The sequence below is a fragment of the Procambarus clarkii genome, chromosome 29 (genome assembly GCF_040958095.1).
Source record: "Procambarus clarkii isolate CNS0578487 chromosome 29, FALCON_Pclarkii_2.0, whole genome shotgun sequence".
NCBI classification, from domain to species: domain Eukaryota; kingdom Metazoa; phylum Arthropoda; class Malacostraca; order Decapoda; family Cambaridae; genus Procambarus; species Procambarus clarkii.
Genome location: NC_091178.1, coordinates 32,109,807 through 32,132,904, shown reverse-complemented (window position 1 = coordinate 32,132,904; position 23,098 = coordinate 32,109,807). Strand labels below are relative to the sequence as shown.

The 23,098-nt window shown below is 48.3% G+C and overlaps 1 protein-coding gene across 1 annotated transcript in view; it reads right to left on the bottom strand.

Annotated features, from left to right (window-relative positions):
• Positions 1-23,098, bottom strand: part of LOC138369706 (tenascin-X-like) — a 45,594-nt gene that overhangs the window by 6,388 nt on the left and 16,108 nt on the right. The window contains exons 4-6 of the mRNA XM_069333140.1: positions 3,738-3,927; positions 3,318-3,512; positions 146-319 (exon numbers count right to left, since the gene is read on the bottom strand). Of these exons, the coding sequence (XP_069189241.1) occupies positions 146-319; positions 3,318-3,512; positions 3,738-3,927 (559 nt within the window). The remainder of the gene's footprint in view (positions 1-145; positions 320-3,317; positions 3,513-3,737; positions 3,928-23,098) is intronic.

Sequence of the window (23,098 nt, the reverse complement as noted above, 5' to 3'; positions counted from 1 at the left end):
TGTCCTAGGTCACACTCTCCCTGTCCTAGGTCACACTCTCCTTGTCCTAGGTCACACTCACTCTGTCCTAGGTCACACTCACCCTGTCCTAGGTCACACTCTCCCTGTCCTAGGTCACACTCACTCTGGCCTAGGTCACACTCACCCTGTCCTAGGTCACACTCTCCTTGTCCTAGGTCACACTCACTCTGTCCTAGGTCAAACTCTCCTTGTCCTAGGTCACACTCACTCTGTCCTAGGTCACACTCTCCTTGTCCTAGGTCACACTCTCCTTGTCCTAGGTCATACTCACTCTGTCCTAGGTCACACTCACCCTGTCCTAGGTCACACTCACCCTGTCCTAGGTCTCACTCACCCTGTCCTAGGTCACACTCACCCTGTCCTAGGTCACACTCACCCTGTCCTAGGTCACACTCACCCTGTGCTAGGTCACACTCACCCTGTCCTAGGTCACACTCACCCTGTCCTAGGTCACACTCACACTGTCCTAGGTCTCACTCTCCCTGTCCTAGGTCACACTCACCCTGTCCTAGGTCACACGCTCCCTGTCCTAGGTCACACTCACCCTGTCCTAGGTCACACTCACCCTGTGCTAGGTCACACTCACCTTGTCCTAGGTCACACTCACCCTGTCCTAGGTCACACTCACCCTGTCCTAGGTCACACTCACCCTGTGCTAGGTCACACTCACCCTGTCCTAGGTCACACTCACTCTGTACTAGGTCACACTCACTCTGTCCTAGGTCACACTCTCCTTGTCCTAGGTCACACTCACTCTGTCCTAGGTCACACTCACTCTGTACTAGGTCACACTCACTCTGTCCTAGGTCACACTCTCCTTGTCCTAGGTCACACTCACCCCTTCCTAGGTCACACTCTCCCTGTCCTAGGTCACACTCACCCTATCCTAGGTCACACTCTCCCTGTCCTAGGTCACACTCTCCCTGTCCTCGGTCACACTCTCCCTGTCCTAGGTCACACTCACCCTTTCCTTGGTCACACTCACCCTGTCCTACGTCACACTCACCCTGTCCTAGGTCACAATCACCCTGTGCTAGGTCACACTCACCCTGTCCTAGGTCACACTCTTCCTGTCCTAGGTCACACTCTCCCTGTGTTAGGTCACACTCTCCCTGTCCTAGGTCACACTCTCCCTGTCCTAGGTCACACTCTCCCTGTCCTAGGTCACACTCTCCTTGTCCTAGGTCACACTCACTCTGTCCTAGGTCACACTCACCCTGTCCTAGGTCACACTCTCCCTGTCCTAGGTCACACTCACTCTGGCCTAGGTCACACTCACCCTGTCCTAGGTCACACTCTCCTTGTCCTAGGTCACACTCACTCTGTCCTAGGTCACACTCTCCTTGTCCTAGGTCACACTCTCCTTGTCCTAGGTCATACTCACTCTGTCCTAGGTCACACTCACCCTGTCCTAGGTCACACTCACCCTGTCCTAGGTCACACTCACCCTGTCCTAGGTCACACTCACCCTGTCCTAGGTCACACTCACCCTGTCCTAGGTCACACTCACCCTGTGCTAGGTCACACTCACCCTGTCCTAGGTCACACTCACCCTGTCCTAGGTCACACTCACACTGTCCTAGGTCTCACTCTCCCTGTCCTAGGTCACACTCACCCTGTCCTAGGTCACACGCTCCCTGTCCTAGGTCACACTCACCCTGTCCTAGGTCACACTCACCCTGTGCTAGGTCACACTCACCTTGTCCTAGGTCACACTCACCCTGTCCTAGGTCACACTCACCCTGTCCTAGGTCACACTCACCCTGTGCTAGGTCACACTCACCCTGTCCTAGGTCACACTCACTCTGTACTAAGTCACACTCACTCTGTCCTAGGTCACACTCTCCTTGTCCTAGGTCACACTCACTCTGTCCTAGGTCACACTCACTCTGTACTAGGTCACACTCACTCTGTCCTAGGTCTCACTCTCCTTGTCCTAGGTCACACTCACCCCTTCCTAGGTCACACTCTCCCTGTCCTAGGTCACACATCACCCTATCCTAGGTCACACTCTCCCTGTCCTAGGTCACACTCTCCCTGTCCTAGGTCACACTCTCCCTGTCCTAGGTCACACTCACCCTCTCCTAGGTCACAATCACCCTGTGCTAGGTCACACTCACCCTGTCCTAGGTCACACTCACCCTGTGCTAGGTCACACTCAACCTGTCCTAGGTCACACTCACCCTGTCCTAGGTCACACTCTCCCTGTCCTAGGTCACACTCACCCTGTCCTAGGTCACACTCACCCTGTCCTAGGTCACACTCACCCTGTCCTAGGTCACACTCACCCTGTCCTAGGTCACACTCACCCTGTCCTAGGTCACACTCTCCCTGTCCTAGGTCACACTCACCCTGTCTTAGGTCACACTCACCCTGTCCTAGGTCACACTCACCCCGTCCTAGGTCACAATCACCCTGTGCTAGGTCACACTCACCTTGTCCTAGGTCACACTCACCCTGTCCTAGGTCATACTCACCCTGTCCTAGGTCACACTCAACCTGTGCTAGGTCACACTCACCATGTCCTAGGTCACACTCAACCTGTCCTAGGTCACACTCACCCTGTGCTAGGTCACACTCACCCTGTCCTAGGTCACACTCACCCTGTGCTAGGTCACACTCACCCTGTCCTAGGTCACACTCAACCTGTCCTAGGTCACACTCACCCTATCCTAGGTCACACTCTCCCTGTTCTAGGTCACACTCACCCTGTGCTAGGTCACACTCACCCTGTCCTAGGTCACACTCTCCCTGTGCTAGGTCACACTCACCCTGTACTAGGTCACACTCACCCTGTCCTAGGTCACACTCACCCTGTCCTAGGTCACACTCACCCTGTGCTAGGTCACACTCTCCCTGTGCTAGGTCACACTCACCTTGTCCTAGGTCATACTCACACTGTGCTAGGTCACACTCACCCTGTCATAGGTCACACTCACCCTGTCCTAGGTCACACTCTCCCTGTCCTAGGTCACACTCACCCTGTCCTAGGTCACACTCACCCTGTCCTAGGTCACACTCTCCCTGTCCTAGGTCACACTCACCCTGTCCTAGGTCACACTCACCCTGTCCTAGGTCACACTCACCCTGTCCTAGGTCACACTCACCCTGTCCTAGGTCACACTCTCCCTGTCCTAGGTCACACTCTCCCTGTGCTAGGTCACACTCACCCTGTCCTAGGTCACACTCACCCTGTCCTAGGTCACACTCTCCCTGTCCTAGGTCACACTCACCCTGTCCTAGGTCACACTCACCCTGTCCTAGGTCACACTCACCCTGTCCTAGGTCACACTCACCCTGTCCTAGGTCACACTCTCCCTGTCCTAGGTCACACTCACCCTGTCCTAGGTCACACTCACCCTGTCCTAGGCCACACTCACCCTGTGCTAGGTCACAGTCACCCTGTCCTAGGTCACACTCTCCCTGTCCTAGGTCACACTCTCCCTGTCCTAGGTCACACTCTCCCTGTCCTAGGTCACACTCACCCTCTCCTAGGTCACAATCACCCTGTGCTAGGTCACACTCACCCTGTCCTAGGTCACACTCACCCTGTGCTAGGTCACACTCACCCTGTCCTAGGTCACACTCACCCTGTCCTAGGTCACACTCTCCCTGTCCTAGGTCACACTCACCCTGTCCTAGGTCACACTCACCCTGTCCTAGGTCACACTCACCCTGTGCTAGGTCACACTCACCCTGCCCTAGGTCACACTCACCCTGTCCTAGGTCACACTCTCCCTGTCCTAGGTCACACTCACCCTGTCTTAGGTCACACTCACCTTGTCCTAGGTCACACTCACCCCGTCCTAGGTCACAATCACCCTGTGCTAGGTCACACTCACCTTGTCCTAGGTCACACTCACCCTGTCCTAGGTCATACTCACCCTGTCCTAGGTCACACTCAACCTGTGCTAGGTCACACTCACCATGTCCTAGGTCACACTCAACCTGTCCTAGGTCACACTCACCCTGTGCTAGGTCACACTCACCCTGTCCTAGGTCACACTCACCCTGTGCTAGGTCACACTCACCCTGTCCTAGGTCACACTCAACCTGTCCTAGGTCACACTCACCCTGTGCTAGGTCACACTCACCCTGTCCTAGGTCACACTCACCCTATCCTAGGTCACACTCTCCCTGTTCTAGGTCACACTCACCCTGTGCTAGGTCACACTCACCCTGTCCTAGGTCACACTCTCCCTGTGCTAGGTCACACTCACCCTGTACTAGGTCACACTCACCCTGTCCTAGGTCACACTCACCCTGTCCTAGGTCACACTCACCCTGTGCTAGGTCACACTCTCCCTGTGCTAGGTCACACTCACCTTGTCCTAGGTCATACTCACACTGTGCTAGGTCACACTCACCCTGTCATAGGTCACACTCACCCTGTCCTAGGTCACACTCTCCCTGTCCTAGGTCACACTCACCCTGTCCTAGGTCACACTCACCCTGTCCTAGGTCACACTCTCCCTGTCCTAGGTCACACTCACCCTGTCCTAGGTCACACTCACCCTGTCCTAGGTCACACTCACCCTGTCCTAGGTCACACTCTCCCTGTCCTAGGTCACACTCTCCCTGTGCTAGGTCACACTCACCCTGTCCTAGGTCACACTCACCCTGTCCTAGGTCACACTCTCCCTGTCCTAGGTCACACTCACCCTGTCCTAGGTCACACTCACCCTGTCCTAGGTCACACTCACCCTGTCCTAGGTCACACTCACCCTGTCCTAGGTCACACTCTCCCTGTCCTAGGTCACACTCACCCTGTCCTAGGTCACACTCACCCTGTCCTAGGCCACACTCACCCTGTGCTAGGTCACAGTCACCCTGTCCTAGGTCACACTCACCCTGTCCTAGGTCACACTCACCCTGTCCTAGGTCACACTCACCCTGTCCTAGGTCACACTCACCCTGTCCTAGGTCACACTCACCCTGTCCTAGGTCACACTCTCCCTGTCCTAGGTCACACTCACCCTGTCCTAGGTCACACTCACCCTGTCCTAGGTCACACTCACCCTGTCCTAGGTCACACTCACCCTGTGCTAGGTCACACTCTCCCTGTCCTAGGTCACACTCACCCTGTGCTAGGTCACACTCTCCCTGTCCTAGGTCACACTCTCCCTGTCCTAGGTCACACTCTCCCTGTCCTAGGTCACACTCTCCCTGTCCTAGGTCACACTCTCCCTCTCCTAGGTCACACTCTCCCTGTCCTAGGTCACACTCACCCTGTCATAGGTCACACTCACCCTGTCCTAGGTCACACTCACCCTGTGCTAGGTCACACTCACCCTGTCCTAGGTCACACTCTCCCTGTCCTAGGTCACACTCACCCTGTCCTAGGTCACACTCACCGTGTCCTAAGTCACACTCTCCCTGTCCTAGGTCACACTCACCCTGTCCTAGGTCACAATCACCCTGTGCTAGGTCACACTCACCCTGTCCTAGGTCACACTCACCCTGTCCTAGGTCACACTCTCCCTGTCCTAGGTCACACTCACCCTGTCCTAGGTCACACTCACCCTGTCCTAGGTCACACTCACCCTGTGCTAGGTCACACTCTCCCTGTCCTAGGTCACACTCTCCCTGTCCTAGGTCACACTTTCCCTGTCCTAGGTCACACTCTCCCTGTCCTAGGTCACACTCTCCCTGTCCTAGGTCACACTCTCCCTGTCCTAGGTCACACTCTCCCTGTCCTAGGTCACACTCTCCCTGTCCTAGGTCACACTCACCCTGTCCTAGGTCACACTCTCCCTGTCCTTGGTCACACTCTCCCTGCCCTAGGTCACACTCTCCCTGTCCTAGGTCACACTCTCCCTGTCCTCGGTCACACTCTCCCTGTCCTAGGTCACACTCTCCCTGTCCTAGGTCACACTCTCCCTGTCCTAGGTCACACTCTCCCTGTCCTAGGTCACACTCACCCTGTCCTAGGTCACACTCACCCTGTCCTAGGTCACACTCACCATGTCCTAGGTCACACTCACCCTGTCCTAGGTCACACTCTCCCTGTCCTAGGTCACACTCTCCCTGTTCTAGGTCACACTCACCCTGTCCTAGGTCACACTCTCCCTGTCCTAGGTCACACTCACCCTGTCCTAGGTCACACTCTCCCTGTCCTAGGTCACACTCTCCCTGTCCTAGGTCACACTCTCCCTGTTCTAGGTCACACTCACCCTGTCCTAGGTCACACTCACCCTCTCCTAGATCACACTCTCCCTGTCCTAGGTCACACTCTCCCTGTCCTAGGTCACACTCACCCTGTCCTAGGTCACACTCACCCTGTCCTAGGTCACACTCACCTTGTCCTAGGTCACACTCACCCTGTCCTAGATCACACTCTCCCTGTCCTAGGTCACACTCTCCCTGTCCTAGGTCACACTCACCCTGTGCTAGACAATATTCACACACAGCTGACCACACGTCTCAGCCCTCAGACCAGAAGGGCTCGGTAGACTACATTTTCTACTCTCACAATCTTCATGGATTTCTGTGGCCAGATAGCACTCCATTCCTACGTTAGCGCCTGGACAATATATAGTTATTGTCGGCGTGGTTTGAGCGCTTAAGGAAACATGTATCGCTTAGGTTTGGGGGTTGTTAATGAGAATGGTGAATGGTTAAGAGGATATCGGGGTTCCTGTTGTTTGTGAAGCAAGAGTGTCAGTGTTGGAGAATATGGGATGGGGTAAGTTGGTTTTGTAATAGTGCTGGGATGATGAGGATGAAGGGAGTTATGGTAACGGCATATGGTTAATGTGTGAGTGTTGGAGATGTGGTCAGAGGGGTGAGTATTAACGGGCTCCGTGTGATCAAAGTTGGGGAGATAAAGCCGTTTTAGGGAAGCCTCTTAAAACGTTAACTGGCTGTAATGTTACATTGAAACGTAAGCCTGAGGCACACAAGAGGACTAAGATATTTTTTTCAATATTCCCATCGTTTTCTTGTTACATATTATCTTCCTTGAGATATGTTGCTTTTGTTATCATCTCATTAATGTTTCTTTCAACCACTACAAGCATATTTGCTTAGTTATAATTTAATCTTTCCTTTATTTTATTTTCTTTCCTTGTGATTCCATAGTCAATTGTATGCCATTATACCAGACCTTCAGAATGTCCTTGAAAACTATTTTCCTAACTTCTCAATACATGCACACACACACGTCTTCATGGTCATATTAACAAGAATCGCTAGTGGAATTTATGTATGGTGTGGTGTAGAGAAATTAAAACGAGAAGAGATTAAGAGGAAAGAGAAACTTTAACGTCACCGTTCTGAATTAGAGAAGGACTGAGGTAGGGACTGAGTTGAGTCACAGAGTGGAGTTAAGTTGCTGTGAGAAGGTTAAGATGGAATTGAGGGATTTTGAGAGAGTGAGGGAGGGAGAGAGAGAGAAAGATGGTTGAATGCTAGATAGAGACATATTTTTACATAATCTTAACTAAAGGTAAAAAAAGGAGCTATTAAGAAAAGGAACGACACAAAATATAATAGAATTCCAAGCACTAGACTCAATTCATTAGGAGGGTTGCTTGGGTTAATACGTTTTTGATTAGGAAAGGACGATGTATTTTTTATATAGAGGCAAATCTAGAGAAGGGGCTTGGTAAAGTGGAGCAGAGGTTGAGACACAACTTATTAAGTAGGGATTAAATGGAAGACGGAAGCAGTTGGGCATCATTTATAAAGAATTTGTTAATCTGTGATAGTCTATAATTGGGAAATAAGTGATAGTTTATGAGTGGGTGTTACGGCCCTCTCGGGACGCAACGGGGTTCTTACTCTGATGTTGTTAGAGGAAGTTGTATCCGGCCCCAAGCCAGTAGTGGCTTTCAAGGAATGAGATCCGTGACGCAAGAAACTTAAAGGGGGAAGGGAAAGAAAGGTAAGAACTTAAGACTATAATTTACCATCACCAAATAAATAATATATAAAAGAGTGCACAGGGGGAGGGGTATTAACACTGTACAGGGGAAATACACAATCGTCTTCTGCTGAAGACTCTGGATGCAGATTCTCGGTGCTGAGTCCTCGGTGCTTTCGTGGTCTCTTGACGAATCCTTCGACCAAGCTGAGTCTACCCCAAACACAGGCCAGCCAAAACACAGTTCCACTGGGGGCACCGCCGTGGTGGCCGTCAACCACAAGTCCAGCAGGTCTGCTGGCAGGTTCCGGATTAGCAAGGCTGGTCAGGCCACCCCACGAGCGATACTAGGGTAGCGCCCTAGTCAGGAGCCTCGTGTGATACCACAAATCACTCTCCTGTCCTCAGTACCCCAGTGGATAATCGTCTCCAGCAGTCGGTCCAAGGTAAGACAATCCTTCTACTGCCACTACACTGGCAGGGTAACACACCACAGTGTTCTTCCGGGAGACGACTTTACAGCTGCTGCAGCAAGGCACAAGGTAAGGGGACGGCTGCCTCGGGTAGACTGACTCAACTTCCATCACAGCAGTCCCAGGTCGACTCTGTAAGCAGACACGTCATCAATAACAGGGACACTAAAACACCTCACTTACAGGCTCAGACACAAACGCCCACCTATCCACTCCATAGATGGCGCAGTTGTCTGAGCTTCACCTCACCAGAGGTCAGCAGCGGCTGTTTTGTGAGCTGCACAGGACTGGAAACCGGCCCTTGTGGCCAGTACTCGTCGTCCTCACCAGGTGTCGTCGTCCGTTTGGAGGGGGTTTCGGGAGCTGACCCACAGATGGCGTGGTCGTCACTGCTCCGTGCTCGGACGCTGGATCCGGGTTCGTAACACCTCCCCACCAAAAAGAATTTGGTTTGGGTTTCTAGAAAGAGAATTACAAACCAAATTAGTACGGCGACACAACTCCAAATGGACTCACAATTACTGTAAACTGGCACGGCGAGGCTGTCTCGTCTACAGAACTGTACTAAGGAGAAACCCTGGCACAAAGGGAACTTGAAAATGGCAGGCGATGACCTGCCTGACGTACTTTTCCACATCTCCACTGCGATGTCAATCAGGGGCATCATCTCACATCTCTCAAGTAAGGATCGGTGTGGACACGATCTGGGGCGACTCGACACTTCCCTATGTCGTGGCACCGATGATGGCTGGACACAGACGGCATTTCTGGTACCGATCCGGCGGTCCTTCAGGGAGTCGGGCACCTGGAATACAGGGGTCTGATAATTCAGAGTGACAGCGACAGCGGCTAAAACAGTACTTACAGCATACTCTACTAGGTCCACACCTAGTCCCAACGGGGCTGTTCGTACGTCGCAGATGGCATTCGTTCTGCCACCGTCAGGTCGACCAACGTTCCACATAACGCTGCATTGAGGCTCAGCAGTCATGCGGGGGGTGTCAACCTGTCGGAAACAGTCACTCACATTATCATATCTCGTACCTCCTGTATCAACCATCACCTTCCAGGTCCCTTCTTCGACTGCAACACTCATAGTGTACGTCTCTAATCCCTTGGATCTCTTCACGATGTTCAAGGGAGCCATCATCCTTCGGGTCGTCCACTGATCCTTACTGAGAACACACACGAGAATCAAACAAAATATCGCTAAGAAACATGGGGCCAATTGAGGGATAAGCTTCCCGAGCCTGTCATGTCCATAACCGGCTATATCCACTAGCCTGGTTTGGACCAAAGAGGGCACTAGACCTTTCGAACATACCTCACATACCTCTGACGTCTGGGGAATCTCTGGCCGGTTCAATGACCGCTGTACAATGCCATACCGCAAGTACACATCCTCCTTCGCTCCAGACTCATTGGTATCCGTGGGTGCCTGCACACAAGGCCTCTCTTCTTGCTCAGGTACTTCTGCCATCGTAACCTCATGTTCCTTGTCGGGAGAAGAATCAGGAGACACTGTTAGAATACTGTCGATCTGCGGGTGAGAGGAAGGATTAAACACACTTAAATCCGGGTCTGTCTTTACCTGGACATTACCACTGCCTGTTACCTCAGACCTTGCTGTTCTGGCTGACTCGTCCGCGACCTTGGGAAGATTGATGCTCCAATCTGTCACCAAGTCGTTGGCTAGTACCACGTCAATCCCAGCCACAGGGAGGGTATCGACTACTGCCAACGCACATGTGCCGCTGAAGTAAGGCGAGTCGAGATGTACTGGCACTAAGGGGGCGATTTACTGCGTCCTAGGAAACCCAACCAGGACAACCTTTGGTCTCCCAACCACACTCACTCCTTCGGGTAACGAGCTCTTCACGATCAGGGACTGGGCTGCTCCACTATCTCTGAGCACTACAACTGATCTACCAGTATGATCACTCATTACATACCCGCTTGAAGTGTGAGGGGCGAACCAACTTGATCCTTCCTGCGTCGTCGTTGATTGGCTTCCTGCTGGTGGTATTACACAGCTCATCATCATCACCTCCCTACGTGCGCCGCCACTTCTTCTGCCTCGGCACATAGCAGCTACATGCCCTTTCTGCCTACAAGTCCAGCACACCACATTCCTCCTCGGACTCCGGTGTTTCGGACTGCCAGGACTAGTTCTTCGAGGGCTACTTGGGGGCGTCTTCTTAGCGCTTTGTGGGACGGGTCTTTCTTCGTCCTGAGGTTTGTCAAACCGGCGTTGGTAATGCCTTGGGACGTACTTAGCAGAAGGCCTATGCGTCAGGATATACTCTTCAGCCATGGTGGCTGCTGCACTCAAGGTCTCCACCTGCTGCTCCTCTAAGTACGTCTTCAGGTCTCCAGACAAACAATCCTTGAAGTCCTCTAGCAGTATAAGCTGCTCGAGGTCTTCTTTGGTCTCCACCTTCCGAGAGGCACACCACTCCTGAAAAAGTCGCTCCTTGATGGTGGCGAATTCGGTGAAAGTGTGCTCTGAGGTCTTTTTCAGGTTCCTGAACTTCTGCCTGTACGCCTCAGGTACCAATTGGTACGCCATGAGCACAACCTTCTTCACCTTATCATAATCGCCGGAGTCGTCAAGGGATAACGTGGAGTAGGCGATTTGGGCCTTCCCAGTCAAGACTGACTGTATCATGATGGCCCAATTCTCCCTTGGCCACTCCAAAGAGGCAGCGACTTTCTCGAAGGCTGCAAAGAACTTTGACACTTCCCTCTCATTGAATTTGGGGACCATTTTGATGTTTCTTACCGGATCGAAACCGCTGGTGTCCGTTGTTGGCCTCCGACCACCGCCTAGTCGCAATACTTCTAGTTCATGTTGTCTCTGTCTTTCGTTTTCTTCTCTCTCTCGCTGTTCTCTCTCTCGTCTCTCTTCTCTTTCTCGCTCTTCCCTTTCTCGTTTCTCTTCTCTTTCTCGCTCTTCCCTTTCTCGTTTCTCTTCTCTTTCTCGCTCTTCTCTTTCTCGTTTCTCTTCTCTTTCTTGCTCTTCTCTTCTTTCTTCTCTTTCTCTCTCTTCTCTCTCTCGTTTCTCTTCTCTTTCTAATTCTAAACGCCTCATTGCCAATTCTTTTTCTTTCATCTCCATTTCTTTATCTTTTAATTCTCGTTCTATTTCTAACTTCTTCCATTCAATTTCTCGATAAATTTCCAAAGCACGCATTTTGACAGTTAACAAGCTTATATTCAGCTCACCTGCATCACTGTCAATGTCACTACCTTTATCTTCCTTTTCCGTGGAAGCTATTTCTTCACTTTCCTTTATACTAGGAGTCTCGCCTTCCTGTTTCTCTTCTGCCTTCAAGTGCCGGTGAACCTTGGACAAGATCTCCACACGGGAATCACTGGCACGGATCTTGATCTCCAGGTAGGCGCTCACTAGTACTAGTTCCTGTTTGTTCAGATATTTTAATCTGGCAAGACAGTCCTCTCAGTTCAGAAAAGCCTGAACATCGTCCAGATCATCGATGGTAGCTTTTTCTGCCATTGTCACAGATGGAACACTCAACTAGCACTTAACACACCGCTTTCACGGTAGCACTTCACGCACCGAGCACTGTTCTACGTCAATATTGCACTTTATCGCACCTGGCACTTCGCTTGCCAATATTGCACGTAATTACTTTGGGCACCGCACTACCCAATATTGCACTGAATCCAAGCGAATACTTCGCTCTACAATATTGCACTGAATCACGACGAGCACCGCACTACACACTATTGCACTTAATCGCTTAATCACAGCGAGCACCGCACTGCACAATATCGCACTTAGTCACTTGAGCACCGCCCAGGACGTATAGCGTCCCAATCGTCACACACAGGGGGAATTATATACAGGGATTACGCCACTTCACCACCCCTGTCAAACATACTTAACAAGGGGACGGATCCCGCTGGGGATGCCAATTATGTTACGGCCCTCTCGGGACGCAACGGGATTCTTACTCTGATGTTGTTAGAGGAAGTTGTATCCGGCCCCAAGCCAGTAGTGGCTTTCAAGGAATGAGATCCGTGACGCAAGAAACTTAAAGGGGGAAGGGAAAGAAAGGTAAGAACTTAAGACTATAATTTACCATCACCAAATAAATAATATATAAAAGAGTGCACAGGGGGAGGGGTATTAACACTGTACAGGGGAAATACACAATCGTCTTCTGCTGAAGACTCTGGATGCAGATTCTCGGTGCTGAGTCCTCGGTGCTTTCGTGGTCTCTTGACGAATCCTTCGACCAAGCTGAGTCTACCCCAAACACAGGCCAGCCAAAACACAGTTCCACTGGGGGCACCGCCGTGGAGGCCGTCAACCACAAGTCCAGCAGGTCTGCTGGCAGGTTCCGGATCAGCAAGGCTGGTCAGGCCACCCCACGAGCGATACTAGGGTAGCGCCCTAGTCAGGAGCCTCGTGTGATACCACAAATCACTCTCCTGTCCTCAGTACCCCAGTGGATAATCGTCTCCAGCAGTCGGTCCCAGGTAAGACAATCCTTCTACTGCCACTACATTGGCAGGGTAACACACAACAGTGTTCTTCCGGGAGACGACTTCACAGCTCCTGCAGCAAGGCACAAGGTAAGGGGACGGCTGCCTCGGGTAGACTGACTCAACTTCCATCACAGCAGTCCCAGGTCGACTCTGTAAGCAGACACGTCATCAATAACAGGGACACTAAAACACCTCACTTACAGGCTCAGACACAAACGCCCACCTATCCACTCCATAGATGGCGCAGTTGTTTGAGCTTTACCTCACCAGAGGTCAGCAGCGGCTGTGTTGTGAGCTGCACAGGACTGGAAACCGGCCCTTGTGGCCAGTACTCGTCGTCCTCACCAGGTGCCGTCGTCCGTTTGGAGGGGGTTTCGGGAGCTGACCCACAGATGGCGTGATCGTCACTGCTCCGTGCTCGGACGCTGGATTCGGGTTTGTAACAGTGGGAAATAAGTGATAGTTTATAAGTGGGCTGCGTTAACATTGAATAGATACCGGAACACATATATATTTTTTGTTTACCATTTACATTAACTAGAAACTGAATATATTGCTCTAAATAATTTATATATGGCTCTAAATAATTTATATATGGCTCTAAATAATATATTGCATAAATATTGCTAAATAATATATTGCATAAATATTGCTAAATAATATATTGCATAAATATTGCTAAATAATATATTGCATAAATATTGCTAAATAATATATTGCATAAATATTGCTAAATAATATATTGCATAAATATTGCTAAATAATATATTGCATAAATATTGCTAAATAATATATTGCATAATATATTGCATAAATATTGCTGAATATATTGCTCTAAATAATTTATCTTTAAGATTATTTTACTTTACGATTATTATTTGTCTTATTATTTTTCCTATATACTAATATTGTCATTCTACTGATTTTTTGTCTTCTCTCTTAACCTAACTTCTGTGTCCTTTCTGGTTATCTATGGTGATCCTCACTCTACTTCTAATTGTTTCTATTTTTTGTGTTCTTACATTTATTGTTGTGTTTTGTCATAATTACTTTCTATTTACAGCAGATTTAGTATTTAACTGTTCCTGTAAGTGCTTGTCTTATTGTATCGTGACCCCATTGCATCTACATGCATACTGATATTGATCCTGATCGAAATCTTCTGTCTCATATCCACACCAATAAGCACATTGATCATCATTATTGTAGATATTACACAGCAAATCTTGCAAAAAACAAACTCCTAAATAGCACCTGCTTATCAGTTTACAACCAAAATGTTAGATCACTTGGTAAACATTTTGATGATATAAATGAACTACTCACAGCACTAGGTACTAGATTATCATTCATTATATTAACAAAAACCTGGCTAAGTAAAGACTATACCCAACTCAACAACTTAGCTGGATATAAAGCCATTCACAACTGCAGGCCTAATAATAAAGGAAGTGGCACAGCAATATATTACAAAGATACCTTCATCTGCAACAGTGTCATTAGTGATAGAGACGACTATTGTGAATATACCTTTGCCAAGTTCTCCAGTAAATCCCTAAATCCTCCTTGACTGTCGGTGCCATCTATAGATTTCCCAATACCAACATTGCTTCATTCTGAGATAACGCAAGAAATAGCAATCTCAAAAAAAAATCACATCATTCTAGGAGGTGATTTCAATATTGACCTGGGTCTACAAAATAACTCTCAAGTTGACTATTTCCGTAACAGCATGAACTCCTGTATGCTAGGCCTCACAATCACCAAGCCCACCCGAGTCACTCAAACATTTGCCACTACCTTGGATCACTTATGAATTAATATAACAGCTGCCCTTACATCTGGTATAATCTATGACAGAACAACTGACCACTATCCTACCTTCCTCATAGCAAACATGGACATAATACCACCAGAAAGCAAGAAACTCTCATTCAGGCTACACACCGAATCAGCTTTAGGCAATCTCTCAAATGCACTTCACAATATTAACAGGGAATCTGAATTCAATAATACACGGGATATAAACTCATTAACTAACCCCTTTCTCTCCAAAACTCTAAACCTCTACAACACTCACTGTCCCCTCCTTACCAAAGTAACTGACAAAAAGAATAAACAATCCGTGGCTCACAAGTGGCACACTCAAATCAATCAACAAAAAACATGAGAATGAAAAGAAATTTAGGATTGGCCTAGTTACAAAGGAAGTAGATAAAAGGTACTCATCAGTGCTTACCAGTATCATAAGAAAAGCTAAACTTTCATATTATGAGACTAGATTCAAAGAAGCAAAAGGCAACATGAAAAGCAAATGGAAAACCATCTCTAATATCCTAGGAACTAAACAACACTCCCACAACCAGATAACACTCTCTAAGGATGGCCTTACACCGTCAACTGATTTAGAAATGGCAAATTAATTTAATAGCTTCTTTTCATCGGTTGGTGCTAACCTTGCCAGTAAAATCCCACAGACCCAGACACATATCTCTCAGGCAGCTATCCAAACTCTCTTCTCCTTTCACCAGTCAGCCCGACAGATGTTGTGTCCATCATACACTCACTAAAAACCTAAGCTGGGAACATCAGTGAAATACCATTTATTATATACAAGAGTGCCTCCCATGACCTTGGGCCACCCATAGCTCTGCTGTTCAACAAATCCCTAGAGTGTCGTACCTTCCCTGATATCCTTAAAAAAGCAAGAGTAACGCCAGTATATAAAGGAGGCAATCCGGCAGACATAAACAATTATAGACAAATATCAAACCTACCCATACTATAAAAAATATTTGAAAAAATTATCTACAAACAGCTCTACTCCTACCTCGTAAAATTCGACATACTCAGCCCCTGTCAGTTTGGCTTCTGCTCCCAAAAGAGTACCAACGATGCAATTATTAGTCTCCTTCATATAATTTACTCAGCCCTTGACAAAAAAGAGTTTCCGATCGGACTCTTCATAGACCTTAGAAAGGCCTTTGATACTGTTAATCACAACTGCCTCTTACATAATCTCCATCATTATGGAATCCAGGGCCATGCCACGGACTATATTCAATCCTATCTTAGTGATAGACTCCAATATGTAGCCATCAATGATATAACCTCTCCCACTCTACCAATAACCGTTGGAGTGCCACAGGGATGCATTTTGAGACCTCTCCTATTTCTTATATACATCAATGATCTGCCCAATGTCACTAACATTCTGAAACCTATATTGTTTGCTGATGATACTACCCTAATTTACCCTAACCTCAACCAACCCACATACACTAAATAATGTTGTTAATAATGAACTAAAAAAAAGTCCACTTATGGATGTCAACCAACAAACTAACACTCAACATAGAAAAGACCTACTACATCTTATTTGAAAGCAAATCAACAAATGCAATTCAGCTTCAGATGGACAATGTTAACATTAGTAGTAAAAATAATAGAAAGTTTCTTGGCCTATTCCTAGACAAGAGACTCAACTTCAACACCCACATACAACACATAACTAAGAAAGTCTCTAAAACAGTTGGTATACTCTCAAAAATCAGATATTATGTACGTTACTCTGCTCTCATCTCACTATATTATGCACTATTCTATCCCTATCTTAATTATGGTATCTGTGCATGGGGTTCAACCACTGCAAACCACCTCAGGTCCATCATCACCCAGCAAAAATCTCCTATCAGAATAATAACAAATTCTGCTTTCAAGCAGCACTCAGCCCCCTTGTTTAACTCCCTAAGCATCCTAAACTTAATCTCACACATTCTCTTGTGTCAACTACATTTACAAAACCCTGTTCTTAAATGCAAATCCTGCTCTAAAACTCTCCCTGGACAGATGTAATAGGACCCATTATCACCACACCAGAAATAAATATCTCTTTGATATCCCCAGAGTCAAACTTAATCTGTGCAAACACTCAATGCAAATAAAGGGACCCAGCCTATGGAACTCACTCCCTAATGAATTGAAAAGCTGTCCAACTTTTGCATCATTCAAAAACAAAACTAAAATGTACCTAATTTCATCTTCATAGTTTTCTACCTTGTTGCTTTAAAATTGCATTGTATTTAGTACTACCCAATCTCCCAATCTTCATGTACCCAATCCAAACAACTTTACCATGGTGATTATTGCTGTCTTCTTATATGTGCTTTCAATTTGCTGTATGGTGCCTATTAATCTTCGTTTAAATTACCAATCAAGCTGTCAATGCAAGCATTCAGAGCTTTAATATACCAATGTGATTTAATATACCTACTAATCTCTCTAACCTCATTTTTTTCTTTCTTGAAATGTATCTGTTATCATTTTATTAATTCCGCTAGAATTTACCTACTTAAAATTATCTGTTAGATTAAGGACCTGCCCGAAACGCTGCGCATACCAGTGGCGTTACAAGATTGTAAATTACCATGCTATGTATTCTCACAAACCCAATGTACCTTCTTGTATATAAATAAATACAATTAGGTAATTACTTGGCTAGTTGTAAAGAATATTAAATATTTATGTAGCTTCACACTCAGGCCTTGACAAGAATGTACACTATTCGTCAAACTTGCCAATATACAATATCACAAAATATCTTCAGCTTCTCAGTTCCCCACTTAAATAACCACGAATTATATAATGGAGGAACACTCTGTTAGCCTTGACAGTTTAACGAAAACAAACAATTATACATCATGAACCATAGATATATATTTATATTAACACAGATCCAGTAATAAAAATAAATAATATAATAAGAACATAAATATTCAAACAAATACAAACTTGAGAGTAGGACAAGTTGGCTATTATCATATATTAGTATTTTGGCCACACAATATATTAATACTGGCATACATTTTTAATTAAATCCATCACATCATTAATAATAATACTCAGAGAGCAATATCACACCAACATAATGTATCAATGAAGAAATCCGTAGATGTGACGAGGATTCGCACCTATGCTCTGGGTATTCACAGGTTCATGCCCCAGATAACCAGACCACGGTATGGTAAACGGATTATAACCTGGGGCTCAACTGAACTCTCGTGGGTTCCTGAGGCTTCCACTGAAACCGAATCAGGGTGTCACACAATCCCCACAATGAACAACTCGGGCTCTGTCGTGTAGGAATGTTCCACTTACAGCGATCCTGACGCTGGTTATAATGATGAAGGGAAGGGGGTGACGGCGAGAGGAGCTGGTGATGCGTAGGGAAGGTTGTGAAGGGTAAGGATAATGGTGAAGGTAGGGAAGGTGGTGAGGGATAGGGAAGGTGGTGAGGGGTAGGGAAGGTGGTGAAGGGTAGGGAAAGTGGTGAGGGGTAGGGAAGGTGGTGAGGGGTAGGGAAGGTGGTGAAGGGTAGGGAAAGTGGTGAGGGGTAGGGAAGGTGGTGAGGGGGTAGGGAAGATGGTGAGGGGTAGGGAAGGTGGTGAGGGGTAGGGAAGGTGGTGAGGGGTAGGGAAGATGGTGAGGGGTAGGGAAGGTGGTGAGGGGTAGGGAAGGTGGTGAGGGGTAGGGAAGGTGGTGAGGGGTAGGGAAGGTGGTGAGGGGTAGGGAAGGTGGTGAGGGGTAGGGAAGGTGGTGAGGGGTAGGGAAGGTGGTGAGGGTTAGGGAAGGTGGCGAATAGTAGGAAAGGTGATAAGGCACATGTGCACACATGTACGCTCTTAGGCACATGCACACACATGTATGCTCTGAGGTCGTGCACACATGTGCGCTTGGAGGCACATGTACACACACGTGTATGCTGTGAGGCACATGTACACACATATGCTTTAAAATACATGTGCACACATATACACTCTGGGCAACATGTTCACACATGAACGCTATGAGGCACACGTGTACACACATGTATGCTATGAGGCACACGTGTACACACATGTATGCTATTAGGCACATGTTCCTCATAGAATACATGAGGGGGAGGTAGTGAGGGATAAGGGAAGGGTGGTGAGGGGTAGGGAAGGTGGTGAGGGAGAGCGAAGGTGGTGAAGGCAAAGGGAGGTGGTGAAGGCTAGGGATGGTGGTGAAGGTTGGGGATGGTCGTACATGCTGGATAGGGTTCTGGGAGTTCTTCTACTCCCCAAGCCCGGCTCGAGGCCAAGCTTGACTTGTGAGAACCTGGTCTACCAGGCTGTTGCTTGGAGCGGCCCGCAGGCCCACATACCCACCACTTAATACCATGAAGAAAATGATCTAGTTTTCTCTTGAAGATGTTCACGGTTGTTCTGGCAATATTTCTTATACTCGCTGGAATTATATGATGGGGCCATATTCAAGGGTAGTTGGGTATATGGGGAAGAGCAGGCAAAGTTGTGAAAAGAGATGAGATGGTGAAGGAGAAATAAGTGATTTTGATAGCTGTAGATGGAGTACTCAGCGATACTCATATAGTGAAGATATTTCCAGTGATAAAGGCAGCATGGAATGAAGATGGCTATGTAGATGAGGCGAGGATGATGGTCGTGTGTAGTGTAGATAGTTACAGAGTTGAAGAAGTTTGAAGATGGTTATCAGGTAAAGAAGTCTGGGTTTAGTTAAAATAGTTAAAACTTTGATTGTTGCGTATAGTGAAGGAATTTGCTGTGATATAATTACTGAATATATTCCGCATATTGGGTAAAGAAGTGTGTTCCTAATAGACGAAAATATCTTTTTTTTTATATCAGAACAAGATCGAAGTTGGAATCTGCATGAGGAATGCCCCAGAATGTCTCGGGATGTCCCAGAATGTCTCGGGATGTCCCAGAATGATCCGGGATGTCCCAGAATGTCCCGGGATGTCCCAGAATGTCCCAAGATGTCCTGGGATGTCCCAAAAAGTCCCGAGATGTTTTAGGGACTACATAGCCCCAAACATCCCCAGGTCCATACGTAAATACATGCTCCTTTATGGGACCCCACTAGCTAAAGATGAATTTATGGTCCAAGACGGCGCTGTTGTGTGAGGTGATGGGCCGGTTGGGGGACCAAGAGCTATACCCAGAGGAAGGACACAAGACACGTAATCCTCTCCAGCTTTCACTTCAGGATGATGGCTTAAGGGGCACCACGCCGGTCTAATTGGTGCATTTCGAACACAAAGGCCGCCCCGTTTGTGGACAACACCACCACAATTGAGACGGATTTGAACAGATTTCAGTTGAATGCTTCAGAAGGAAGGGTTGCTTTGATGGAGGAAGGGGGATAGTCTCCGGTCGCTACGCTGCTTACCGCGCCGGTCACTCACAGAGTAACAGGAAGGTCACCAGACTCTCAGGGTAACAGAAAGGTCACGAGACTCTCAGGGTAAAAGGAAGGTCACCAGGCTCTCAGAGTAACATTAAGGTCACTAGGCTTTCAAGGTAACAGTAAAGTCACCATTCTCTCTGGGTAACAGTAAGTTCACAAGTCTCTCAGAATAACAGGAAGGTCAGGAGGCTCTCAGGGTAACAGGAAGGTCACGACGCTCTCAGGGTGCCAGGAAGGTCAGGAGGCTCTCTGGGTAACAGGAAGGTCACTAGGCTCTCAGGGTAACAGTAAGGCCACCAGGCTCCAAGGATAACAGGAAGGCCAGGAGGCTCTCAGGGTAACAGGGAGGTCAAGAGGCTCTCAGGGTAGCAGTAAGGTCACTAGGCTCTCAGGGTCACAGTAAGGTCACCAGGCTCTCAGGATAACAGGAATGTCACCAGGCTCTCAGGGTAACAGTAAAGTCACCAGGCTCTCAGGGTAACAGTAAGGTCACCAAGCTCTCAGGGTAACAGGAAAGTCACCAGGCTCCCAGGTTTACAGGATGGTCAGGAGTCTCTCAAGGTAACAGGAAGGTCGCCAAGCTTTCAGGGTAACAGGAAGGTCACCAGGCTTTCAGGGTAACAGGAAGGTCAACAGGCTCTCAAGATAACGAAAAGGTCAGGAGGCTCTCAGGGTAATAGGAAGGTGAGGAAATCTCAGTGTAACAGAAAGGTCAGGATGCTCTCAGGGTAACAGAAAGGTAAACAGGCTCTCAGGGTAACAGAAAGGTCACCAGGCACTGCAGGTAACAGGAAGGTCACGAGGTTCTCAGGGCAACAGGAAGGTCACGAGGCTCTCAGAGTAACAGGAAGGTCAGGAGGCTCTCAGGGAAACAGAAAGGTCACCAGACTCTCAAGGTAACATCAAGGTCACCAGGCTCTCAGAGTAACAGAAAGGTCACGAGACTCTCAGGGTAAAAGGAAGGTCACCAGGCTCTCAGAGTAACAGTAAGGTCACCAGGCTTTCAAGGTAATAGTAAGGTCACCAGGCTCTCTGGGTAACAGTAACGCCACAAGTCTCTCAGAGTAACAGTAAGGTCACGAGGCTCTCAGGGTAACAGAAACGTCAGGATGCTCTCAGGGGTCACAGAAAGTTCAGGAGGCTCTCAGAGTAACAGAAAGGTCACCAGGCACTGAAGGTAACAGGAAGGTCACGAGGCTCTCAGGGCAACAGGAAGGTCACGAGGCTCTCAGAGTAACAGTAAGGTCACGAGGCTTTCAAGGTAGGAGAAAAGTCATGAGGCTCTTAGGGTAAGAGGAAGGTCACCAGGCTCTCAGAGTAACAGGAAGGTCAGGAGGCTCTCAAGGTAACAGGAAGGTCACCACGCTCTCAGGGTACCAGGAAGGTCAGGAGGGTCTCAGGGTAACAGTAAGGTCACCAGGCTCTAAGGATAACAGGAAGGTCAGGAGGCTCTCAGGGTAACAGGGAGGTCAGGAGGCTCTCAGGGTAACAGGAAGGTCACCAGGCTCTCAGGGAAACAGGAAGGTTACTAGGCTCTCAGGATAACAATAAGGTCACCTGGCACGCAGGGTAACAGTAAGGTCACCAGGCTCTCAGGGTAACAGCAGGGTCACCAGGCTTTCAGGGTAGCAAGAAGATCACCAGGTTACAGGGTTGCAGGATGGTCAGGAGACTCTCAAGGTAACAGGAAGGTCACCAAGCTCTCAGGGTAACAGGAAGGTCACCAGGCTTTCAGGGTAACAGGAAGGTCAACAGGCTCTCAGGGTAACGGAAATGTTAGGAGGGTCTCAGGGTAACAGGAAGGTGATGAGACTCTCTGGGTAACAGTTAGGTCACCAGGCTCTGCAGGTAACGGAAAGGTCAGAAAGCATTCAGGATAACAAGAAGGTCAGGATGCTCTCAGGGTAACAGAAAGTTCACGAGGCTCTCAGGGTAACAGAATAGTCACGAGGATTTCAGGGTAAAAGGAAGGTTAGGAGGCTCTCACGGTAACAGAAGAGTCACCAGACTCTCAGGGTAACAGAAAGGTCAACAGGCTCTCAGGGTAACAGAAAGGTCACGAGACTCTCTGGGTAAAATGAAGGTCACCAGGCTCTCCGAGTAACAGTAAGGTCACCAGGCTTTCAAGGTAACAGTAAGGTCACCAGGCTCTCAGGGTAACAGTAAGGTCACATGTCTCTGAGGGTAACAGTAAGGTCACGAGGCTGTCAAGGTAAGAGAAAGGTCAGGAGGCTCTTACGGTAATAGGAAGGTCACCAGGCTCCCAGAGTAACAAGAAGGTCACCAGGCTCTCAAGGTAAAAGGAAGGTCACCAGGCTCTCAGGGTAACAGAAAGATCAGTAGGCACTAAGGGTAAAAATAAGGTCACCAGGCTCTCATGGTAAGAGGAAGGTCACCAGGCTCTGGGGGTAACGGAAAGATCACAAGGCACTAAGGGTAACAGTAAGGTCACCAGGCTCTCATGGCAAGAGAAAGGTGAAGAGGCTCTTATGGTAACAGGAAGGTCACCGGTTCACAGAGTAGCAGGAAGGTCACCAGGCTCACAGAGTAGCAGGAAGGTCACGAGGCTCTCAAGGTAACAGGAAGGTCACCAGGCACTCAGGGTGAAAGGAAGGTCACCAGGCTCTCAGGGTAACACGAAGGTCAGGAGGCTCTCAAGGTAACAGGAAGGTCACCAGGCTCTCAGGGTACCAGGAAGGTTAGGAGACTCTCAGGGTAACAGGAAGGTCAAGAAGCTCTCAGGGTAACTGTAAGGTCACCAGGCTTTAAGGGTAACAGGAAGGTCAGGAGGCTCTCAGGGTAACACGAAGGTCCGGAGGCTCTCAAGGTAACAGGAAGGTCACCAGGCTCTCAGGGTAACAGGAAGGTCACCAGGCTCTCAGGGTAACACGAAGGTCCGGAGGCTCTCAAGGTAACAGGAAGGTCACCTGGCTCTCAGGGTAACACGAAGGTCCGGAGGCTCTCAAGGTAACAGGAA